The sequence below is a fragment of the Populus trichocarpa genome, chromosome 2 (genome assembly GCF_000002775.5).
Source record: "Populus trichocarpa isolate Nisqually-1 chromosome 2, P.trichocarpa_v4.1, whole genome shotgun sequence".
NCBI lineage: Eukaryota > Viridiplantae > Streptophyta > Magnoliopsida > Malpighiales > Salicaceae > Populus > Populus trichocarpa.
The window spans coordinates 22,218,266-22,244,031 of NC_037286.2; the positions used below are offsets into that span (position 1 = coordinate 22,218,266).

The window sequence follows — 25,766 nt, forward strand, 5'->3', positions numbered from 1 at the left end:
TCCCTCGTTCCAACCTTGAGTTGTTCGTCGAGCTTGAAAACTTAAAGAATGCTGGATTGGGGTGCACAGCATAAAGAAATTTTATCATGTTAATAAGATTGGATGAACAGAGTGGCCCCATCTGGTCCTTTATTGAAATAATGTACAAATATGTTAGTACAACGACCTTTTGCTGACAAATCTCCAGCAGATTAAAAAACAAACGGACGAAAAGCGAACCACCAAGCCTGGACTTTATTATAAAAATAAATCTCTTGTTCCCTCGTCAAGGTTAGAAATATGAGGAGTCCCCAAGCTCATCTTCGTGAGTTTTAAACTTTTTTCGGCGAGCCCTAGGGAACAACAGCTGATGAATCTGCTTTTGTGCAGCAGTTTTACAGGTAGCCTGCAAATTATATAGACAAAAAATATTAACAGACGGGCAAACTTTGGTCCTGGATACAGTGTCAAGACATTCATCAATCCATATCATCAATCTGAAGAACAATGAACGCCTCTGTTAACTTCCAAAGGACCAGAAAAACTTAAATTTTCCTAGCTTGTACATGTGATCGGTACTTGTTTTCCCGCATAAGTAAAAAGGTGGCAAGAAAATGCACATGAATGCAAGCACACATTGCCCTTATAGTACATGAAACGTTCAACTCATCAACCAGTTACATTTCCAGTGCCTCTCATATAAAAGAACTCACATGTGGAGTAAACAACCTTACATCAGAGGGCAGAAGATTGTACCACTACAATGAATTCTACAGATGTGCTCAAAGGTCAAGTTTTAGGAGAAACATCCATAGTTTCCCACAGCAGTGAATAAAGGAATGAAACAAAAGCTTCTGACCCAGGCTTGGAAATTCCAGCAAATGATGTTGAAAAATGAATGAGGCACATTCCAGCAAAAAGCAATAGCGAGAATGATGTTTAAGAAAACTTAGAGAGCTATATGGCACTTGATTGGTACCGAAAACACAAATATGCATCTAGCTAGAAGAAAGGCACTTCAAAGAAAGATTTGCAAAGAACTTTTGAAAAGGTCAAGAGGAGTGATGGACAACTCACAAAACGTATCAAGTGATGTGAAATTTTCGAAGACAAATAATATGGCTAATGCCGAGGGACATTTTTGGAATGAGAAGTAACTACTATGCAATATTTCAAAAGAAGTGTTGTACTTTATGGACCAATTTCAAAAGAGATGAACATGCATTAAACATGCGCATAAAATACCAAAGGTAAAATTGGTTTTCCAGCGAAAATTTAAGCAAATAACACTACTGATTTTTACAAATGCATGATGCAAAAGAACTTATTTAGCATATTTGACACTGTTTCAACTTTGGTAGGAACCAGACAATTTGAACAGTTACAACTGTACATTCAGATAGGCTTTCACATCAGAAAATCTATTACCTGACATAACCTGGATAAGTCATTTTCTATTCTACACATCTCAACTGTGCCTTAGATTACTTACCCGGACTTTGAAGGGAAACCGATGAGTTCGTGCTTCCACCCCAGAGAAAATTCTAACATCCATGCCAAGGCTATCAACCCCAATCAAATTAGCTCTCTGTATAAGATCAAAGGGATGCGGACAGTAAATAACTGACCAACTATAAATAACTGATCTTAAGCAGGAATGCAGACATAAGTTTCTCATAAATGCTGCAGAAGTGTCTTAAACAGGGATACACGAATGTTGCAAATGAGACTCCAATCACATCCCTATTTCTAAGTTTCATCACAATGATTTGATAGACTGGTGTGGTTTTTTTCAGCAAGCCTGATATGGTTTACTATCAAACAAGACCTGATTGAATAGTGCACAGGCAAGATGTATATTTTGACATCCACTTTCATTCCAATTAGGTTTTTATAGCTTATAAATGGAAACACAAGGCAAAACGAGTTAATTTCCACTAATAAATTTATAGCTTATTGTTTGATAAATTTTGCCTCTCTTACAGGCTCAATTGCATATTAGATTGTGTTTTGCTTTTGTTCTATGTCAGGAAGCAATGGAATAAGATTTGCAAGTGATTTTAAGGCATAACATGGAGCTCAAAGAATTTGCAAAACTGGGGATAAGGAAGAGATGAATCGTTCAAGAGTCCTATTATGGAATTGTTACAACAATATTTTTTGCGGTCAGAATATTTCTCATAGACAATCTATTCATATATGCATTCTTGGTTTTCAAGAATTTTCTGACTGCAAGTTACTTGACAAAACATTTTGTAAGTGGTTGTCAAAACTTGAAACCCATTGTGAGTTTAATGAGATTTCTGAAGATCAAAGGATGAAGCTTATTTGCAAACTTGACGATGATGTGATAGAATGGTTAGATCATATTCAATCTTGTTCAGTTTGACAAGGCAATTTTGTTCTGCCTCAAAATGTTGAAGCGTGTACAGAAGAATGTGAATATAAGGAAGCAAATTCAAGATTTCAACAATAAGTTGAATGGTTGAACAAAGAACTGTTTTGCTCCAAATTGTTGTTAAAAACAGATTTAACAATCAAGAACCTGTTATCATAGCCATCCAGGATACTTTTCTGAAAGAGTTTCAAGAAGGAGAGAAACAGAACAAAATAAAGTTTTGGGCTCAAGTCAATAAGAAATTGAAGAGCAAAAGATGCTGACTTTATTGAGAGAGAAAACAAATCAGTAGTGGGTCCTATTAGATCTGAAGCTGATCCTGTGACCAATAATTTTGATTTTCTGAATATCAACAAGCCACCTTGGTTTGGAATTTTCTTCTCCATGACCATCCATTTATTGATTTTTCATGAAAGGTTTCAAGTTAAGCGATTTTATAAAGATGTTTTAAGTCCTTCATTTGATGTTTAATGTGGAAAGCTGTAATTATTTTTCTGTCACTAATGAGAGTGCAAGGTTTTCTTTTTCAAGTGAAGGGGTTAGAGAAGTGTTGACAACCAAAAGAGAACTAAAATAATGCTACTTACCTTTGAGTAGTTTGGACAGCATACAAAGACAAGATAATGAAGTTGTTATCTTTTTTATCAGAGGTTTGTTAGCAAGTACCTATGACACAATTTCAACACATCCAAGTGAACAAGAAATGTGTTCTACAGATCATAGAAAATAAACACGCTGTGTACAGCTTGCACAATATCTGATACAAGAAACCAGAAATATAGAGGGATAGAACTCGAAAGCATTTATTTACCTCAACATGAAGACCCTTCTTCTTGCAAAGAGCTTTAAGAGCAATATTGCATCTACTTCCCTTTTCACTAAAGTGCTCTAAAATTGCTGGAGTCGAGTGTGCAAGGACATCAGGCTCTGCTTCTTGAAAATCTTGTAAACTAACCGCAGACTGCAATATCCAAAGAAATGCACTGTTGTAATAGAACAACGTTGAATTGTTGAGTGTGGAAACCACTGCATAAACAAATTATAAAATGCTTTCCCTCCAAATAGAATTTAGTAATGGGTGAAATAATCTATCATTCCAAAACAGATGCCTTAATTAAAAAAGCAATCATATGTTTTGTTTTTTGTTCACGTGTCTTAATTATATTTCAAAGTAAAATCTATTCCCACTAACCCTGTGAGCTGGGCTTCCAACCACCGACACGAAAACATAAAATGTCATGCAGGTTATGATTTATGTTCTACAAATATGGTTATAAGTATGTACCTGAGATCCATACAATGAAAATAGCTCTATTCTCATGATCTCCAAGCAATGGAGAGTTGAACCAGAGCTGCTTACATCACTTTTGGAGTTAAAGCTCAAAATTTCTGTGTCTACAGAGGCAAAAAGGATATATGTGTGACGGAATAATTGCACAACAACATCACAGGTATGTTCTAATGTAAATGAGAGATGGCACCAACTGAAAAGGATGTTCTTGAATGCTCAGGTTTACACTAAATATCTAGAGCTGCCCTTGATTGAATAAATACAGTTCATATTTTTAATTGGTGAAAAGTTACATGAGAACCATCAATGAAGAGTGTTGGCTGGGAAGCATTCCATTCCAAAAATCAGCTTGGTGCAGCTACACAATGCAATTATTTTGTTCCTTAAATTATCCATCTGATTTTAGTATCCCCACCAGCCCCACTCCACCAGTGTGTATCAACTAAAGGTAGGTAAATTACGTGAAGAGTAGGAATGAAGAACAGTAAAAACAGCATAAAAAATAGAAACATAGCTTAAGCATGAGTAGAATTGAAGTTGGAATAAGGGAATGAGATTTAGGTTTGATGAAAACCTCTAACTTGTGTAATTGATTGATAAAATAAGTTGTCTGGTAAAAATCCTCCTAATAGCTGATCTGCACTAGTTCAATGTTCTCAATCCTAATTGTTACAAAAATAAATTAATTCTTATCCTAATTGACTAATATTATTAAAAGTCAAATGCTAGTAACTTGACAACTAGAAATCCTATAAGGATTCCTAACAAAACAAAAATCAATAAGCAAACTTTAGAAGTTACATTAGATGGTGTAGCAAGGTAAGCATAACCACAAGATACCTTTCCGGTCTGAATTATAGCCATCACTATCCCCACAGTGAAATGACGTTCTTAAGTATAATTCTTCATCAGAAAAAGCTGGTCTCAGACAACCCACAATAGAAACACCATTTGATGGATGGTCCATTTTTCTATAGTATTCCATATTGATTGCCTGTGAGGATGCAGCATTCAGTAAATTAAAGCAGTAAAAAAATAAAATAAAAGAGTAGGTCTAATTTCCTACTGCCCTTTTGCGGCACTGCCACCCTTCTAAAGTTGATCTATATCATTTATCATGCACCCAACTGAATCAATTCACTCCTGACCTAATTTGTGGCACAAAAAGAACTTTTAGATGCCTTCTCTATTATTATTTTCATTGCTTCCACGTTTTCTTCACATGTTTCCTTTCGAGAGATTTATGGGGAAAATTTCTCTTAGTATCCTCAAATACTTGATTTCTTTACTTTTTTGTGTATTAAAATCTCTAACTTGATCAAAGGTTTGGTTTAGTTTATAGAACTTTTTCACTTAAATATTAGTCTTTGTTGGAATCACAATTTGTTTTCCAATGAGTTAGATCGACCGCTATTTGTTCTTTGTATCTTAGGTTTTTCGTTGTGCAAAGCTGGGCACATGATAGATAATATAGAAAGGTTTTGAAAAGGTGCCACAATTTCCTAAAATCATTGTCCTATAAGAATATATAGACCACAGTTACAAGCTATATATAGTTACAAAATACACTAAACCACAAAAGGAGTATTTAACAATAGAGGTGGCAAATGGATGGGTATGGATTGGATCAAAATGGTTATGGATTATGTTTTATCCATTACACATTTATGACCTTTTTATTTTAAAGATATAAACATGAATAAATATTTTATGTTGCCTTTCAATTAATGAGTCCTTTTTCATGTCAATAAAGTTTGTTAAAAGATATAAATTCTTTCTAAAATCATCAAAGATAACACAAGAAAATAACTAAGGTCCCTTGTAAGAAAATAACTAGGGTCCAATTTAATTTGCTGAATTGGTTTTATTAATTTTGGAGTTAATTATCTGTGGGGTGAATATAAATAAAAAAATACAGGCATGAATTGAAATTTTAAAATAGTTTTTCTTTTTAAGAAATCTTCTATAATATTTGTAGCAACTGTAAAAAGGAATAACAAAAATTTTATGGATACTTTCATCTAAAAAAGTCAGATAAGTAAGACAACAACCAAGGATCCAATTTACTAATTTGATTTGCAATTTCAATTTTTAGGAAAAGAAAAAAAGAAGCAGTGATACAAAATCTGCATGCCACGTGAAATGGGTGTCATAACCCAATGATTGTTCTCTGAACCATACAAATTTAGCCAGTCCCAGACCATTGCCATGGTGGTATGGCACCATGTCTTAAGCAATGACCATGTAGAACAATTACTAATAAAAACAGTTCAACGCCAAATATCTTAAATTGAAAGAAGACTGAAAAAATATTAATAATGATTGCCTGTCAACAATCTTTATTAAGATTTCCAAGAACAGTTATGAATTATGAAGATTTCCATCCAAGTCAGTAATTCGCTATATTAACTAGGAAACCAAGTTGTAATCACCTTTGTCATGCACTTGGCAAAATAAATAGGATGAACCAAGCTGGAAGTATATGGCATTCCCCAATCAACTGGAACTTCAGAGTCTTCCGAATCCATTACCTATTTGATTTTCATGTAACTTCAGTTTGCAGAATAACTCATAAGGATGTGCAAGATTCAACCCAGAAATGAGGAGCAGTGATTACTAACCTCAAAGTAATCCTCATCAAATGGTATATCATCTTCACTGCCAACATTGAAAATATTGTATTCATTGACTACCTTTTTATTCTCGTACATTGGAATATCCATCCCAATCAAAACATTCTGAAAAGAATTCATGAATGCTTTAAGAAGAAATTCAAATTCATGCAACTCGAGCAACAGAAAAGAGGAAACAGATTATTACGGTAACTTACAAAAAGAAAAGAAAAAACATCTTTAAGGGATTACATATTCCACCCTTTATTTTTAAAAACATATGCTTCACACCCTATAATTGCATCCTGATCATGTTGCAGGCCTTCTGTTAGCTGACTGACAGGTTCTCCACCTACATATTAGGGGGCTTTAAAGGGCTGTGTTTCTTTTTTTTTGCCAATGATATTCTGCTGTTTGAACAAATTTTTATTGTGCAAGGAATACAGGTTAAATCTTTAAGATAAACTAACAATTTCATTACAGGGCAGTTATTTTTCTACTGCTTTTTGAAAATAAAATATGCGGCAAGTAACCAGAGCAAAACTTTGAGAGTTTGTAATTTACAGTAATAAATATCTAGGCAGAATCAACCAATTTATTTTATAGCTAATCATTTTTCCATCATTTATTACCTTTTAACTAGTAACAAAATCATCTTTTTAGGGTTACGTATATGAGTAGAAGATATCCAGAAAAAAAGGCTCCAAAGGGGACTAAGCATTCACAGATAACACCAACTGCATAGCAAGTGTGTAACAGCATCACTTCAGTCATCCAAAAGTTTTCACTGTATTCCACAAGTGTCCAATAATCTGATAAATAGGATAACAAGGAATAACCCTTGAATCTTTTTTCTTGCACTTATTCCAAAGAAACTAAAAATATAATAGAGGAATACACTTCTATAGTTCCCTGTTCACATGCAAAAATCTCCACCTCTCAACATTGCTTCTCTAGTTCTAGTAGTCTTCTTTTTCCCTGTCACCCTAAATTTACATGCTAGGGTTCAAATAACATCTTATTGAAGAGCTTTTTGGCTTGTTGGACTTCTAAACGTTGAGTGTACACGAAAATTCTCCCAAATTTTGCGTTGTTATTCAACTTGTTCACCATTGTGCTACAATGTTTTTGCCTTTTTGGTTCAGTTATCAACAGGGACATTTTTTTGTGTTTTGGCAGGGGGCATAAAAAGAATATTTCACTCTTGCCCCTTAAAACATATTTTGGATTCATCCAATGAAACATAAATACGTGTGACCTCACCACAGGGTTGCTAGCTCCTCGATCTTGTAAGATATTGCTATTGTCAAAAATCTCAAAGAATATGTCTGAGAAGAAATTCATAATAGAAGAGGATTAGGTCAAATCAACCAAGTTGATGTTTTACGTATGATTATTCATGCACATTACAGCTAGAGTATACCTCCATAGTCATCAATGATATACTGAAATTCGGCCCAGGAAATTTGTCCATGTGGTTCACAATGTACGGATCCAGGAAAAACCAGCAAAGCACTAGTATTAGCCTAAAACAAAATGAAAGGCACGACTATGAATTCTTACACAGAGAAAAAATCATGGCATTTATAGCAAGTAGACCTATGACACTGAAATTTTAATTCTATGCTTCCATAAAACTATCCAAACACCCACCTCAACAGTTGTCCTTGCTATTTCAGCAGAGGTGAGCTGAGTTTCACGAGTCCTTTTGCTAAGTTTCACCTCTTCTAGTGGATGATAACCTCGATGACTTGTGTAATTAGATGAATCAGGAACCGAATCAGAGTAATCTGCAGCAACTGAAACTTTCTGAAGGCAAAGATTACGGCCCACAGATGACCATTGGAACTGTGTTGATCCAAAAAATGGATTTCTGTACCTGAAATTTAACATAAAAAATACTATCTTCATAAAATATTCCAGAAAAAAACAGCTAATAACAAGAGACAGGATTGAAGGAATATCAATGCCTTGGAATTGTATGAAAAACTTAAAAATATTCAAACATGTAGCTAATTTAAAAAAAAAAAATTATATGAAAGAACTAAGTCAATCTCATGCTTTGAACATGATTTCCAACTTCCTGTGCTGCGTATCTTTATCAAAAATGAATATATTCACCTTATGCTGGAAAGGTCACAAGGTCTGCAACTGTCAATAGGAGATTTGTTCCAGCTATTTGTGCCCCCGTGTGATGTTGAGCAGCAAAAGGCATCTGCCTGGCATAGTTGACAATGGGAAGTACCTGAAAACAGTATACATAAACATCAAGAAAAACACCTTGAATGAAAAAAACATGGAGTTTAAGAGGAGCAAATTCGATGAACAGAGATGCTGAAAAGGAAGAATTAAAAAGCAAAATCCTCAGTCAATGACAAAAGTAGATTAATGAAATTTATTACTTATTTCTTTCTCTCTTTTTTCAGGTTCCAGAAAGCTAATTCCCCATCAACCCATCCCAACCAATGCATAAAATGTATTTGTACTGCAACCAGAATTTTTAGAAGAAAAAGGAAAAGAAAGAATTGAATTCATTCACATTCATTTCTTGCATTCTCAGCGAGAAAACAAATTAATAGCAAGCTGATACCCTTCAAATAAAAGTCTTTATGGAAAAAGGGTATCAAAAACTGAAGTGCCTTTCCTAATGTCTTCATATTAATACGTTCTTCTGATTTGCAGTGGACTAAGCAAAGAGGCATCAAAACAGAGCTAAGAAATAGAGCCTTTCTCCAAAACACAAAATGGGTTTTCAAGAAAAGAGTCGCTCTCTTTTGGGTCGGGTTCGATTCTTGAAATCAATGGGGAGGGAGCATGCACGCAACGCACCCTAATTAACAAAGAAAAAGAAGAAACAAAAGCATTAAAAGAAGGTCATAGTAATTACCGAGTGAAAGCGAAGAAGCAATAGCTGCTGCCGCTGCTGCAGCGATCACCATGAGAGAGAGAAGAAGATGCGATGGGAAGAGAGGAGGGGAGAGGAGGGATATGAAAAGGATGGTGTTTGTGTGTCGTTTGTGTTATGTGTTATGTGTTAAGTGGAGGGATTGGGCCATCAAAATCTGTGTCAGAGCGGTCGTGTCCAGAAGACTAGACTTTCACTGACATACATTAGATGTCCAATGCATGACATGTCAGTGGCATCTATTTTGTGAAATTCGTTGGTATCCAGAATTTTATTTTATTTTATTTTATTTTAAAAAGGCAAAATTAAATAATAATAATAATAATAATACTTTTGTATTTTAGTTTTCAGTTTGGCAATAAAATGAAGTTAGACATTCAATTTTTTTTTCTTTTTTACAAGAATTAAGAAAAAATATCATGAAACTCTAAGGACTAAGGAGTGCTTTAATAACAATGTAATTCTTCTCCTTGATTCACATTGGAAATTATTTGGTGCCTGTTTAGGAGTGTGGTTGTGGTTATTTTTCAAAATATTTTTCGTGCTGAAATGCATCAAAATAATATTTTTTTTATTTTTAAAAAATAATTTTGAGATCAGCGCATCAAAACGATGTAAAACATATAAAAAAATTAATTTTTAACAAAAAAAATTTAAATTTTTATGAAACGTGATTTGCACCACATTCCCAAACGGTGTCTTATTAATCTCACATCAAAAGTCTTGAAGGTTTTTAAGAGTTTTTTAGGAATATGATTGGTTATTTTTTAAATTTTTTTTATTTAAAAATATATTAAAATATTTTTTAAATTTTTAAATTTTATTTTTAATGTTAGTATATCCAAATAATCAAAATACACACAAAAAAATAATTTTTTAAAAAAATTAGAAGCACTGTTTGTCCACCATCCCGAACCACCCTAAAGATGGTGATAAAGATTGTAATGTTGCATCAAGACGTTTCATGAATTCAAATGTTAATTATATAAAAAAAAAATTGCATTTAATAATGGAAATTTTATGAGATTAGTATTGTTTTGTCTAGAAAAAAAATTTGTCGTACAATTATAATTATGAATAATCCTTTATTTATTAGAATTAATATTATATTCTTGTAAATATGTGCTTAGTTTTTTTTTCTATGATCATCTTGAGTTTGTGGATTGATGTTGGATGCCCTTGAAATATCTAAGAATTCTCTAAAATTACATTGATTCTGACTATAATATTATTTTTCTTCATTTGTGAACATAATTCAAAACATATAAAATCATTATATTATATATTATATGATTATTTCTTTCTTTATTTAACTATAATATTCTTAATATATACGTGTGAAATCTTTAAAATTTGTGAACATAATTCAAAACATATAAAATCATTTTATTATATATTATATATTATATGATTATTTCTTTCTTTATTTTACTATAATATTCTTAATATATACGTGTGAAATCTTTAAAATTTTGGATGCCACAATTATCGAAGGAGGAGATCCAAATTATGAATGAATTTCACCGGTGGAGAGCTAGAAGCCGGTTTGCGGTTGAAAACACTCTATCTATCTTTTTAGCATTTTTTCAAAGATGCGAATATCTTGTTTGTATAAAAACTATAGCCTAAACACAATGATGATGATTCATTTATCTTTTTTTTTACTTTTGATGTATTGGAAGTGACATAAGCGCACACAACTTTTATTTTATTTTATTATAAAAAAAATATTTTAATCATAGTTAATTAAATTCAATCCGGATGGATTGAAAACAAAGTATATATTACAATTTGGTGAGTTAATCTAAAAATTAATTAAAAAATAATAGGTTTTAACTAGATAATGAGTTGAATTTTTAAATTAACGTTAATTAGATTTAGATTAGTTGCTGGTCAACCGAATCTTGAATTTACCCATTAAACAAGTTTAATAAACAATGTTTATTTAAACATGAGATTTCTTAAGAAAAAACAGGTGTGGAAGCATGCAATTAAGCTAAAGGTTTATTGATTTTTCTTTTTAATTTTCTTTTTATTCAATAGTAAAGTGAGTATTTAAAAAAGCATTACAAATTAATAAATTTATGATCTTCCTGTTAGAAAATAATATAAATTATATTTTGAGATCTCACTTTATAGTTTAAGTTTTTGGGTTGAATTAGTTATTTAACATGGTATCACAACCTTAATGATCAAGCGGTTATCAATTCGAATCTCATTATTTTTATTTATTTAATAAAAATTAAGTACAAGATAATGTGAGTTCGTGTAAATTTCAAAACTAAAGGGTTTTCATTTGAAGGTGTATATTATATAATAATATAAATTATATTTTGAAAAATTACTTAATAATTTAAATTTAAATTATTAAGTAATTTTTTTTTTTTTTGGAACTCCGAAGCAAAGCAGAAAGAAAGATTGTCCACGCCTCGCACATACCCTTCAACTCCAGCAACAATTTCATGTGCTGGCATCGTGAAGGTAAATCACCAGAATCATGTAGCTTAATTATTTTATTTTATTTTATTATAAAACAAAGATTTTAATCATAGTTAATTAAATTCGCATGCGCTCCTCATGAGTAATGATAGATTTAACATGTAATTATCCAAGTTAGAATTGAAGCAAGGTAAAGCAAAAGGAATGATATTAGAGTTTTTTTTAAGTCTTAATATTAGAGAAAATTTTAATTCAATAAATTCTCAATGCCACTGATTCTTAACTTTTTCAAAAAAATAGTGTACGAACTTATTTAAATAGTAGCTAAATAGAATTAATTAATAAAAACCTGAATTAAATGAAATTCTCAAAACTAATCAAGTAAAGAATCAAAAGTTATAAGAAAAATAAAAAAGATTATGAAAATAAATGTTTGAATCTGCTAATTTAATCAATTAAATGTTTCTTTTCTTATTATAAAAGAATAAATTAATGTTCATGCAAAACCACTATTCTTGACATCTTTTACATTGACAGAGTAGTTTATTGAAATTTAATATTCACATGATTTGTTTGTAAGTAAAATATCAAATAGAAAATATGTTTTTTCAAGCATTGTTCCTCTTACACGGACACTAGGCATTGTTCCTCAATTAAATGTCTAAAAATGATTAAGCATAATTTAATCAACATACTTATTACATGTATATAGAAATGAATTGAAATGGATTTTGATTTTGATGAAATTATCCAGAGCTCTTGTATTTCCTTTCCAGAAATAATGAAGCTATTAAAAGAGTTACTTTTAGTGAAGCTCTTAGATATAACAAATTGACTTCTTCAGATAGTCAAAAAGACATTACTCAAGCTGTTGCTGAGGAGATTACAAATGTGATTATCAAAGATCTACGTGACTCATTATTTTTAATTTTAATTAATGAATCACGTGACATATCCATCAAGAAACAAATGGCAGTAGCTCTCTTAATGTTGCAGAGAAAACTCCACAGCGAAGCCAAGATCAAAACAAATGCTTATGGAAGTCAAATGCTTTCCAAGCCCAAAGGAAAAATAAGGCAGCTAGCTATGCATATATTTCATCCCCATGTCTAAGCCGCTGCTGAACACAGCTCCCAAGACATGAAAATGAGCTGTGTAAGCTCATTGTCTCTTGGCCTGTTTTTTCAAATATTTCCAAGCCTTTCTAAGCCTTCAGAAAATCCAAAGCCTTTCTAAGCCTACACAAAAAACAACTCTCTCAACTACAGAGAAGAAGAAAAGACTCACTTGCATAGAGAAAAGACACTGGTAAATTGTCAAAGCATTTAATGCACCATCATGATTTTGTTTATGCAAGTCAACTAATTTCCAAGTCTATAAGGAAAAGCAAGGCAGCTAGCTATAGTGTATCAATAATATAATAATAATAACAATAACCAACAAAAAAAAAATTATGTGGGGGAAACACTGTAGCAATCCACAGTGTTTTGTGAGGAAAACTACAGTACTTTCCCCACATGTTTTAGAGTTTCAATATATATATATATAAACTTGTTTTAGTGACACTAAACTTGTTTTAGTCTCAATCAACTAAATAAGTTGATTTTATTTAAATCATATTAGACCAAAAAGGAGGTAATGATAGCAAATGAGAATATATATATATATATATATATATATATATATATATATATATATATATATATATAATCGATAAATAAGGACGAAACAAATAATACACTATCAACTTGAATTGAAGAGTAAAATTAGAAAGAACAAAACTTTTATAAAAAAGTTAAGGAAAAAAATCATAAGAATAAAGATCAAATTTAAAACACCAATACATGATCAAATAAACTTGAACATGTTGAAATTTTCAACGCGGTTTTTTACATAAAAAATTGTAAATGTAAATCGAGCGCATCCAATTAAATAAACCACTAACCATTGTGTAAATAAATAAATAAGTAATCAATGATAAATAAAAACATAATTGAAAAAATTAAGATACCAATGTAGGTAAAAAATTATATTTAATATTGCAACACAGTCATCTACCTAATTGTGTCTAATGAATTTATTTATGAAAATCAATTTGTAATAGAGATTGACACACACATAAAATTTATTGAACAAAATAAAAGTAAAAAAAATTACTATGCAAGGTTGCACATATTTTCTATATAATAAAAAAAATATTTCATCTATATAAAATATACAAAAAAAATTACAGATGAATCATATTAACCTTTGAAAATACTAAGCATACCCAATATAATTAAAAAATAATCATTGTTCAAGAAAGGCTAAAAAATCCAAAAAAGAATCATAGAGAAAGGGTGTTAATTAAAATTTAATAATTATAAAAATTATTTGAAAAAACAAATATAAAAAGCCAATAATATAAAAAAAATAATAAGGTCAGACACTGCTGGGTCTGGTAAGCCAAGCCTAGTGCTTGACTAATCAAGAAAATGCCAACATGCGGGTTTGCAAGGCTAGGACCATGTGTGCGAGCCTTTAATTTTTTTAAAAAATTTAATGGGGTTGAGAATGCGTCATCCACTCTAGTTTCTTTGAAAAAATTAGACAACATGTTGTCTGAAAATCTCAGAATTCGGCCACACAGGGATATTTGTTTTTTACTTGAAAACTCATTTTCAACTCCTTTTTTACCAAAAACACCTAGGAATCTTGTTAGATCAATTCGTAGCCTCCAAAAACACAAAACACTAGTTCAAAACCCGAAATCAACCTGAAATCAAAAATTTTCCCGAGCTTAAATATGTTTTTTATGTGTTTTCAAGGTAAAATAACACCTAATCGTAACCCCCTTCATCATATGGAACCATTTGACACAAAAAAATAATCATTTTGGTGGCCTAAATCTTCCTCAACGCCAACTTTCTCTTTTTATGCCAGATTCAGGCAACCCCCCCTCTCTCCTCCACCAAAAAGGACTAAAAAGGAGAAAAAATGTTTGGTACCAAAATATATTTTTTAACAATTATAAAGACCAATTAAATAGATAGTTTAAAAAGATGAGGGACACAAATGAACTTTTTAAACCAATTGCAGACATGCCATCTATTTTACCTTATTTTTTCATTCTAGTCATTTTCTAGGGTGGAGAAATGTTTTTGGTTTATGGTTTGAATGTTTATAGGTGTCTTTTGATTTTTTACAAAAATATATTGTTGTTTGTCTTGTGTGCTTCGATCGAAGCCTAAACTTGTACGTTATCATTATTTGCCTTTGATTTGTCTATTAAAGACTTGGATTGGATCAAAAAGTCCTAATTAACTTCGATTATCTGAGTTTAGGTTAGGACTTTCGAGTTTGATTCATGCAAATTACAATTTTTTTCTTCTATTTGATGCATCATTATATTTCAATCTTTCATGTTCCATCTCTCTATGCCTTTGTTTTAGTGTAATCTAGTTTTTATCTTCAGTTGGGATTTTGGGTTCATCCATTATTCTTTGTGTTCTTGAGTGGATTTAACAGAAATTGGCCATTTGATCTTCAATGTTTTTTTTTTTAGCGTGGGCTATATTTTTTAGTTAAATGCTATATTTTACCACTTTTGTTCTTCAATATTGAGTTAATTAAGGATTGAGCTTTTCACTTTGTTTTTTTTTTAAATTACCCCTGTGATTTTTGCATGCCAGCCTAGATTAACCTAATGTGATTCCATTTTAATATTATATAAAAACATCATTAAATTAATGGCTAAAATATATTTTTTAGAAGACATGTTACTAATACCTAGATATTTTTTTTGCGTTTTATTTTTTTTTTGCTCTAACTGCGGTGTATCGCAGGCTAATATATTAGTTTCAACTAGAAGTTGTGCTACTCCTTTAACAAAGAATCCAATGTTTTATATTGTTAGTAAACAAGTTGGCATTAAGTATCACAATTTTTTTTTTATTATTATTACCATGGCTGTCCGGGTCAGCTTGTGCGCACCTCGACTAATCCCACGGGCCCTAAAGTTAACGACCATGTAAGCCTCCAGTGACCATCATATTAGCAACCACAGGGGGAGCAAACCCCTTGGTCCCAAGCTCTTACCACTGAGCCACCTAATAAATGGTTAATATCACAATATTCTTGATTTAATGTGTGTTTGATAATGTGGTACGTGATGTTTTTTATATAAGTATTTTTCAATTGAAAATACATTAAAACAATATTTTTTTTAAGAAATTTTTTCTTAATTTTTGATATTAGCATATCAAAATTATCAACAAACACCTAAAAAATTAATTTAATTTTTTTTCTTCAGATAAAAAGAAATTTGAAAAGAGCGGGTTGAAATGCATCGACAGAAAATTACTAAAAATTAATAAATCATGGTTGAACTTTGTTTTTCTGAAAATCAAGCAGCAATTTTAATTTACTTTTATAAAAAAATTATCATAATTTTATACAAAAATTATTTACTCACAGCAATTTGTTCATAAACCATTTTTCAAAATATTTTGGATATTAATTAATTTTAATATAGGAGATATCTAATTAGATCAATTTTTAAAATATTTTTTATTAAAAAACATCAATATTTTAATTTAAAAAAGGCTAAAACTATAATTCTAACTATCATTTTAAAATTAATGTAATGACAATCCAATTATTTAGAATATAAAACCTGTTTAATTTTGTGTTTTTAAAAAATATATTTTTTATTTTTTCTTTACTTTAAATTTTTATTTTTTAATTATTTTTATGTATTGATATTAAGATTAAATTTTATAAATTAAAAAAATATTTTTTTAATATTTTTTTTTAAAAATATTTTAAAAAACAAAATCTATCTCATTTCTAAATAAAATCCAAAATCACTTGGTTACAAAATAACTTTTGCTTTTTCACTAGTCGGCTCACAATTTCTTTTCAAAACTTAATTTTATATAAAAATTAAAATAAATTACTTTTCATTTAAACTATAAACTTTTTTTTTCATTTATTTTATAAATTTTAAAACAATTTTAACTAAATAAATAGTTTTTAAAATTATTTTTCTTATATCTATTTTTTTAATTCACAATAACAGAGACTAATAGAATGACGAACGCACGCTACACGCTGTAGCAGCTAGCTAGTCAGTAGTCAGTACGAGTGAGCATTGATTCAGTGCGGGGGCGCGCACACACACAAGTCACAGCGGGATACACACAGGCCTCAAAACACTCAGTCAGATGCCATAAATGTCGGATTGATTTCGTTTGGCGGGATAACAACACACACAGTCATCTCCCCCTCTACTCTACAACAACAAAATAATTTCAAGAATTTTTAAACACCAACCCTAGCTAGGTCATGGAGGACCACCCCGAAACTTCCCGAAACCGCTCTGTAAGTTTCAATTCTTCCGATCTGCACTTCCATCTGCTACTTTTATGCACTAATTTTATCTAATTTGCTTAAACAGAAGAGGAATCGGTCTAAGAACGCGACCGAGGAGAGAACAAGTGAGGAGGTGGAGGAGCGCGAGGATGATTTCGAAGAGGTTCGCCCTAAATCCAAGCGTAATCGTGCTGCTAAGGATGACACTCCCGCCGCCGTCCTCCTCAATCCCGACCAAAGCTTGATAGGTGATTAATTGACTCCTAATTTTGTTTAATTTTGATAATTATGGTTTCAGTTTGCTTCAATGCCGTGAACTCTGTATTTCATGTTAATTGATGTGATGAAATTTATATTAGATGTTATTTAACAATATTAGATGTTTTTGCTAATCATGGAGGTCTGTGTTCATGAATATTGTTCTGCTGCAGATGTTATTAAAGGGAATGGGGTACAAATTCCTCAGGCGGTGAAGCTTTGGGTTGAGCGATATGAGAAGGATCCAAAACTTGCAATGGTTGAGCTCTTGACGATGCTGTTTGAGGTAATCATGGAATTTTTAAAAATCTCTTTGTTTGGAAAATAAGGAATGAAGGAGGACAGATACAAATGTGCAAGTATCTTATCATGAGGCTTAATATAATAGTCTATGAAGTTCAATTTCAGTGCTGCAGGCCTCTCCCCAGCCTTGTGACTGTTAAATTGTGTGATTGTTCAGGCATGTGGAGCCAAGTATAGTATCAAGAAAGAGTTGCTGGATGAGACTGATGTTGATGATGTTGTCGTTGCTCTTGTCAATCTTGCAAGAAATGTATGCTACATCTTTTATTTTAATATGTTTCTTGTTTCATTATGCCCATTATTTTATAGTTTCCAACCTTTTCCTAGAACCTTTTGTGAAAAATGCTTGATGGGGTTTTATTTTTTAAGTTCATGCTTTGGGAATACAAGTTTAGAGCACTCACTTTACTTTTGAAACTGTAGGGTGAAGTTGAAGATTATCAGAGTTCAAAGAGGAAGGACTTCAAACACTTTAAAGATAACCTCATCACATTCTGGGACAATTTGGTTACTGAGTGCCAAAATGGGCCCCTGTTTGATAAGGTTTTGTTTGACAAATGCATGGACTATATAATAGCACTGTCATGGTTAGTACTGCTCTTTTTATGAAGTTCAGAATTGTGGTTTAATTTTTGAAGCAGCCCCTTTTGGTTACATTTTCTTTGTGTTGACTCTAATCAGCACTCCACCAAGAGTTTACCGTCAAGTTGCATCCTTGATGGGTCTCCAACTTGTCGCGTCATTCATAACAGTAGCTAAAGCGCTTGGCTTACAACGAGAAACTACTCAGAGACAATTAAATGTGGAAAAGAAGAAACAAATAGAAGGACCTCGTCTAGAGTCCCTAAATAAAAGGTTATCAGCAACTCATGATAAGATACTTGTACTAGAGGACTTGATGCGCAAAATATTTACCGGGTATGGTTTACTTTTAGAGAAGGAAAAGAATTGATCAAATTCCTGTTTCACAATATTGACATTTTTATTAAAATAGTCTTTTGACTAGTCTTATTCCTTGCCTTTTGAAGGTTATTCGTGCATCGGTACCGTGATATTGATCCTAATATTCGAACATCATGCATTGAGTCTCTTGGTGTATGGGTTTTGTCCTATCCATCACTTTTCTTGCAGGATTTATACTTAAAGTATCTTGGATGGACACTAAATGATAAAGTAAGTAATCTTAACTGGTTTGATTTAGTGTCTTTTGATATGTGCTGAACAGTCATAATTTGCTTCTTTTTGTATAATGCCACTTGAAGAATGCAGGTGTCAGAAAAGCATCTGTTCAAGCATTAAAAAAACTTTATGATGTGGATGATAATGTGCCCACTCTCGGTCTTTTTACTGAAAGATTTTCCAACCGGATGATTGAGCTTGCTGATGACATTGATGTTTCTGTAGCTGTTTGTGCCATAGGACTTGTAAAACAATTACTTAGGTAACTGTCTGTCAATTTTTGCTCCATCACATGTGCATGTAGAAACACATCTTTGATTTTTTTGAAATCCAATGCTAATGGCTCTTATACTGGCAATTTGCCTTTTGTGTCCTGCAGGCATCAGCTCCTACCTGATGATGACTTGGGTCCGTTATATGATTTACTTATTGATGATCCAGCAGAAATCAGGCGTGCCATAGGAGAATTGGTGTATGATCACCTAATTGCACAAAAATTTAACAACTCTCAATCTAGCTCAAAAGGTTTCTTTCCTATTTGAACTCTATGATAAGATCTTTGTCAAAATTCCATAAACCAATGTTCATAACGATGTTTTTCCAGGCAGTGATGATGGCTCTTCTGAGGTTCATCTTAGCAGAATGTTGCAGATTTTGAGGGAGTTTTCAGCTGATCCAATTCTCAGTATCTATGTTATTGATGATGTTTGGGAGTACATGAAAGCAATGAAGGTATGTTGTTATTACTTTTGAAATTTAGAATTCTACTTGTGTTTGAGGAAAGGAGTAGGATCATGATGGGGTGGGGTGGAATTTCTGACTTAACCTGTGAGAAGTATTGGGCGTGGGCTCACCTGTACTGACTCCTGCCCAATTTGTATTATAATTTTATTCTGCATTTGACAAGTTTCTGGATAATGGAACTTTTTCTTGGATAATTGTTTGTGATGCAAAAATTTTTCTTTTATAAACCTGGAGCACTTTACTGACAATGACTAAGAAACATTATGCTACAATTTATTTATGAATGTACAGTTCCAATTGCTTAATATGAAGGAAATTCATTTTTCATTTGCAGGACTGGAAGTGTATTATTTCCATGCTCCTGGATGCGAATCCATTAATTGAGCTTACCGATGATGATGCTACAAATTTGGTTAGACTTCTTTCTGCATCTGTCAGAAAGGCTGTGGGAGAGAGGATTGTTCCAGCATCAGATACTCGAAAGCAATATTACAATAAAGCTCAGAAAGTGCGTAATTTTCTGGTTTTAAATCAATTCTCTTCAAAATTGTGTCAGTTTTAAGTGATTGTTTATGGCACTCTGTTAACTCTAAATTCAGTTGATTAATAGTTTTGTTCATGCAAGTAATTTTCCAAAATTCTGAAATTCTAGTTTGATACTTATTTATGCAAAAACATATCAGCGCTGAGATTTAAAATCTCGAGCAAGCTAACTTGTCATAATTCATGTGTGGATATTCATGTTTCAATAACTTGCATTCCTTTTCTGGTTTTACCAGCTACCTTTTCCTTTGAAGATAGTTGTTCTTTCCAGTAACTTGATATTTGCAGCACTTCTGCAGTTATGCCATGCTTAATGTAGAGTATGCTTCACTTCTGCAGTTATGCCATGCTTAACGTAGAGTATGCTTTACATGTCAGGAAATATTTGAAAATAATAGACGGGACATAACTATCGCCATGATGAAGAACTACCCGCTACTTCTGCGCAAATTCATGGCCGACAAATCAAAAGTGCCATCATTGGTTGAGATCATTGTGCATATGAACCTAGGGCTTTATTCTCTGAAGAGACAGGAGAGTGTGAGTGGTAGCATTTCTTTCCAAATGCAAGTTCTTTGATACTGTTAGGAAGATAGTTAGAGAGTAACCACTGATTGTCTTGTGTTTCAGAATTTCAAAAATGTCCTTCAGCTCATGAAACAGTCATTTTTTATACATGGTGACAAGGAAGCACTCAGATCTTGTGTGAAGGCTATCAAGTTCTGTTCCACCGAAAGTCAAGGAGAGCTGAAAGATTATGCTCTAAATAAATTGAAGAATCTTGAAGATGAACTCATTAATAAGCTTAAGTCTGCAGTGAAAGAAGCAGCGGTAGAAAACTTCCAGTTTTGTGTTTTACTTTCTTGATGATGCTAAAATGGATGAGATGTAACATGCTCAAATTTGCAGGATGGTGATGAATATTCTCTGCTTGTGAATTTGAAAAGGTTATATGAGCTTCAGTTGGCATGGTCTGTACCTATTGAGAGCTTATATGAAGATATTGTTAAGGTTCTCCACACTTTCAGAAATGTGGATGATGAGGTGTGTTCAATATAATATTATATGATTTGCGCTTTTCATTTTCTTCTTCCTTGTATTTAATAATTTCTCTTGCTTGTCCAGGTTGTCAGTTTTCTTCTGCTCAATATGTATTTGCATGTAGCCTGGAGTCTGCAGTCTATTGTAAACAGTGAAACTGTCTCTGAAGCTTCGTTAACTTCTCTACTGTTTAAACGCAATGCCTTGTTTGAGGAACTTGAGTACTTTCTTGGAACCCCTTCTGAAGATAGGGAAGGGAATAAATGTGGAAATCAGCTTGCTTGTAGAGTAAGCTAAGCTAATTATTTTTTGTAACATGACTCTATCCAAATGCTTCTTTTGACCTGTTGGCAATATATATTGCATGTTTTTGGAATGACTTAACTTTCAATTTGATGTACTATGCCCAGGTTTGTATTATACTTGCAGAAGCATGGTGTTTGTTCAGAAAGACTAATTTTTCTTCAACAAAGCTGGAACATTTAGGATATTGTCCAGATACATCTGTTCTACAAAGGTTCTGGAAACTTTGTGAACAACAGTTAAATATTTCAGGTGACTCAATTCTTATGTGCTCTCAGCTTTGCTAAATATTTCATGTGATGATTTCTGGTTCATAATCCTGTAGATAGCACCTTTAGGAGTCTGCACTGGATTGGTTACCTTAAATTCAACATCGACGCTTAAAAGCATGATCCATAAATAATTTCATGTTGGATACTCGCATTGTATTTTGTTCTCCCCCTGTTATTTATCTCCAATCTTTATCTCACAGATGAGACAGAAGATGAAGAGACAAACAAGGAGTACATTGAGGAGACAAACAGAGACGCAGTTATGATTGCTTCAGCGAAGTTGGTAGTTAGCAGTGCAGTTCCCAGGGTGTGCATACTACTAAACTGTAAAGATAGTTGTTACTTTTAGCTTGTGATGAACAGGGTTGTTGAATAAATATCATAGACAATAGCTGTAATTTGCTTGCTGTTTGAGTGATACAAATGTGTGTAGTGAGTGGGCAGGGTGACAGAAATGTATTTTGATGATCTACCATTTTTCACATTTGGACTAAATTTCATAATCAAGCATGTGAAAATCTGCAATCTGTAGTTCATAGTTTGCTAACTAGATCTTGTATTTTTAATGCAGGAATATCTTACTCCGGAGATCATTTCTCACTTTGTGATGCATGGAACAAGTGTTGCAGAGATAGTCAAGCATCTAATCACCATCATAAAGAAGAATGATGATTTTCCAGACATTTTCCTAGAAGCATTGAAAAGGGTATGGCTTGTGTTTTATGGTTGGGGGAATCACTTTGGGTCTAAGATGCGGTAATTTTGTTAATGAAAAATGATTTCTCTGGTTATTCTCTTGCATGTTCTTCACATATGCTTTCTTATACAATGTATGACTATTAGTTCTCTTTTATTTTATGCTTGGTTTCTCCTTTCAAATCCCTGGTTATTTATGCTTGTGTCGGTGTTTTTACATCAACATGTTATGATCAGTTAATATATTTCAGGTAATTTCATGTATATCTACCTTGTTGAAGGTGCCTTTTGATATTGTTGTTCAAAGTTTGTGCTCATGCAGGTCATATTTTGAACTTCAATGTTTAAAAACTCAAGGATAATCCATAGAAAACTGTCATCCTTGGATATCTTGCATCAAAAGAAGTCTTGTGTGTGTGGGTACACATGCATGCATGCATGCCAAGATGTTGATGCTTATATTATGTGCCATTTTTTTGTTTGACTAGGCCTATGATCGGCATCTGGTGGATCTTTCAAAAAGTGATGATGAATCTTTCACCAGCAAATCTCTTATAGAGTGCAAGGATCTTGCTGCTCGACTTTCTGGGACATTCGTGGGTGCTGCTCGGAACAAGCATAGATCTGATATTCTAAAAATCGCCAGGGATGGTATTGAATATGCTTTCTTAGATTCTCCAAAACAGCTCTCTTTTCTGGAAGGTGCTGTGCTTCATTTTGTGTCCAAGCTTCCTGTGGTTGACATCCTGGAAATGTAAGAGTTACTTACTTTGACATTGCCATCCAGATGCATTTTCCATAGAATTTAAATAGTTCTTTCCCCTCTCTTCTCCAAAAGCAAATTATTTGGTCATGGTTTATAGATTGCTGTTTTATGGATAGAAACAAACTGGCCCTAACATGTTCTTTTACAAATAGTCTAAAGGATGTCCAGAGCAGGACAGAGAATATAAATACTGATGAAGATCCTAGTGGCTGGCGCCCTTACCACACATTTGTTGACAGCTTACGAGAGAAGTATGTGAAGAATGAAGGTTTGCCAGGTAGCGCTTCTCTTCACTTTTCTTCCAATCCAAATAGGCAACTATGTTTATGTTAATCATGCTAATTTCTTTTTTGTCTTCTGCGCTCTCTCTCTTTCTCAACAGGAAAACAGAAATATGAAAAATAGAGCCCGTTTCAATTAGAAAAGCATTTAGCAGAAGCAATTGCTTTGTCCTGTATCTAATCATCTCAAAAGGCCAACAAGAATAAGAAAAAAAAAAGTAATCCAAATCTAATAAATGAAAGGGAAAAAACACATGTAGTTTACTCAATCAGAAGGCAGCCAATAACTCTTGTTTTTGTGGAAAATATACACTTATAAATAAAAAGCACAAGAGTGGAAATTAAGATGCAAGGGAATGTCAAAGTGAAGTGGGAAGATGGGAACTTTGGAATCAATATGAATTAAAAAAAATAGGATCCAACCTTGTAGACATCTTCTTAAGCATGCTCTTTTATTATTCATCTGGACTGTAGGCTTAATTTCCCAGTTCCTTTGATGGTGCTGCTTTTATATTTTGTTTTGTAAGGCCTCTGTCTTGGTTTGTCAATCAATTTACACGAGCTTGTTTGGGTTTCACAAGATTTGGCCTGTTTTGTCTATTTGCCTTTCAAATGTAAAATTGGTAGAATCATCATATGGCAATGATGCTACTAAACTACTGGAATCAAAATGATGCTGCTACCAAAATAGCCATTCTCTATGTGATTCAGATAATTTTCCATCTATGAGATGGTAAGATTGGAGGATCTTACAAACTGGATCATGATTTAGACAACTGTGGTATGGACATCTATGTTTCCACTAGTTTTATGTCTTGTAATTCTGAAATGGTGGAGCTCTTTGTTTGCTGGGGCGTAGTGCATTGATAATGATGATGGCAATGGCAGTGGTACTAGTTTATGTGCTATTGAGTCGTTGATTGCCTTGGACTAATGGAAATCCTTGTGAGGTGCCAGATCTTTTCTTTTTCAAGATCTAGGCTTCATGCTTTGTTTAAGATCTGTAAACTAAGAATAATTAATTTTGCCAAACAAGATTCTTGGATTTTATGATGGATTGAGGGGACAGTGTCTTGTTTGTATTTGTAGCCTTTTCTACTTCTGGTGCTTTCATTTTCTTTAGTCTGTTGTTTAATTTGGTCCTGCTGCTTGGTAAATCTTACTATATTCAAGCAGTTATTTTATTTTTATTTTTTTCCTTTGGTATTTCTCTCTGTTCTTACGACAACAACTTAATATCTGTAGTACATTTTTTAGCTGCTGCGTTGAAATTGGTTATATTTTGCATGGAAGTAACTGTCATTAATTAAATGCAGTCCTCTTCATTGAATCACATGTTCCATGAGTGAAAACTCTACATAAGGCTGGTTTTATTTAGTGCTTGTTGGTTTTTAAGCACCTTGTAACTGCATTGAGATTAATCAAATTGTTGCCTTTTTTTTTCTTCTCAATTTCATGTTGCAAATGTACTATGGTGCTAATAACAATAGAACATTGCAGATGAGAAAGAGAGGAAACGCGGTGGTCGCCCAAGAAAGCGGCGTAATATTGAGGGAAAGAGATTGTTTGATGAGGACAGTTCAAGCGAAGAAGAGGATTCTATTAGTGGTTCAGATCGAGAAGATGCTCATGATGAAGAAGAGAAGCAGGATGAGGAGGAAGAGGATGAGGCTCCTTTGATACATTCCCTCAGGTCATCATCCAAGTTGAGGTCATTGAAACTTTCAAGAGATGAAAACAAAGGCCATAGAAGGACAGGAGTTTCTGCTTCTAAAACATCAGGTACGAAATGAATTTATGCTCTGCTTGATGCAGCTTGATTCATAAGGTCCCTGTAGAATAGTATAGTTCAAACCACGCCATGCATACTCCAATTATAAAAAACACAATTCTGTAATCTTGGTTGATTCTTCTCATGCTCCATAATGGCCACAAGACCGCAGGTTGTCTGAATAAGGGAAAATAAAAGGAATGTGGCAATCGTGATGATAGATTCAGTAGATAAAACCATATGGTGATGACTTATAATCTTTTCTCAATATCGTATTATGTCATGCAACTAACTGTTTTTTTTCTTTTGTCATGCAGGGGCATCAAACTAGCAACTGTCGCTATCATGTTTCGTTATATACATTAAAAGCATGGCTAACAAGTTTTCGTTAAGATCTTAGAGCAGGTCTGTAATCTTCTTCCCCATCTGAACTAGCTTGCTAGGTGTATATTTCTTGGATTCAACAAAATGTTCTAGAACACCCTTTTAGTAAATGTTTATGCTGTTTTCCTTAACGCTCCCATAATTTCTATAGGCTGGCTGTGTATTGTCTTCTTTTTCCTCATCTGTATCTCACCAACTAAACTCATCCTTGTCAAAGGAGGGCCTGTTTCGGCAATCTTTGCCGCCACC

General features: G+C 32.8%; 2 protein-coding genes across 4 annotated transcripts; one reads left to right on the forward strand and one right to left on the reverse strand.

Moving 5' to 3' along the window:
- Positions 1–98: 98 nt before the first annotated feature.
- On the reverse strand, positions 99–9,333 carry LOC7489911 (uncharacterized protein At3g49140). Of its 3 annotated transcripts, none has more exons than XM_024594527.2 (12): positions 9,168–9,333; positions 8,402–8,525; positions 7,934–8,159; positions 7,704–7,725; positions 7,544–7,608; positions 6,290–6,406; positions 6,101–6,199; positions 4,509–4,662; positions 3,663–3,772; positions 3,189–3,338; positions 1,472–1,567; positions 99–385 (listed from the first exon to the last, which is right to left on the reverse strand). In XM_024594527.2, the coding sequence occupies exons 1-12, from the start codon at positions 9,217–9,219 to the stop codon at positions 272–274; spliced, it is 1,329 nt and encodes a 442-aa protein (XP_024450295.1). In that variant the 5' UTR covers positions 9,220–9,333; the 3' UTR covers positions 99–271. The 3 variants fall into 3 exon arrangements, with proteins under 3 accessions (XP_024450295.1, XP_002302882.1, XP_024450296.1); XM_002302846.4 differs by having other exon boundaries at positions 7,704–7,806; XM_024594528.2 differs by lacking the exons at positions 7,544–7,608; positions 7,704–7,725.
- Positions 9,334–16,730: 7,397 nt separating this feature from the next.
- On the forward strand, positions 16,731–25,648 carry LOC7466176 (sister-chromatid cohesion protein 3). The gene is made up of 22 exons (XM_002301616.4): positions 16,731–16,985; positions 17,062–17,224; positions 17,408–17,520; positions 17,695–17,787; positions 17,961–18,124; positions 18,219–18,455; positions 18,566–18,710; positions 18,800–18,978; positions 19,096–19,241; positions 19,321–19,448; positions 19,795–19,968; positions 20,382–20,543; positions 20,634–20,834; positions 20,913–21,047; positions 21,129–21,332; positions 21,455–21,599; positions 21,820–21,926; positions 22,191–22,325; positions 22,804–23,069; positions 23,234–23,358; positions 24,863–25,144; positions 25,451–25,648. The coding sequence occupies exons 1-22, from the start codon at positions 16,950–16,952 to the stop codon at positions 25,462–25,464; spliced, it is 3,354 nt and encodes a 1,117-aa protein (XP_002301652.2). The 5' UTR covers positions 16,731–16,949; the 3' UTR covers positions 25,465–25,648.
- Positions 25,649–25,766: the final 118 nt, after the last annotated feature.

What these genes read in the sequence shown, in the direction of transcription:
- LOC7489911 (XM_002302846.4), bottom strand. Translation starts at nt 9,219, where the DNA reads ATGGTGATCGCTGCAGCAGCGGCAGCAGCTATTGCTTCTTCGCTTTCA. An exon ending in CTATAATTCAGACCGGAAAG is followed by an intron (nt 3,773 to 4,508) that starts GTATCTTGTGGT and finishes TTGCCTCTGTAG; the next exon opens with ACACAGAAATTTTGAGCTTT. An exon ending in AGAAGGGTCTTCATGTTGAG is followed by an intron (nt 1,568 to 3,188) that starts GTAAATAAATGC and finishes GATCTTATACAG; the next exon opens with AGAGCTAATTTGATTGGGGT.
- LOC7466176 (XM_002301616.4), top strand. Translation starts at nt 16,950, where the DNA reads ATGGAGGACCACCCCGAAACTTCCCGAAACCGCTCT. An exon ending in TCTTGACGATGCTGTTTGAG is followed by an intron (nt 17,521 to 17,694) that starts GTAATCATGGAA and finishes GTGATTGTTCAG; the next exon opens with GCATGTGGAGCCAAGTATAG. An exon ending in GTGGTTGACATCCTGGAAAT is followed by an intron (nt 23,070 to 23,233) that starts GTAAGAGTTACT and finishes TTTTACAAATAG; the next exon opens with TCTAAAGGATGTCCAGAGCA.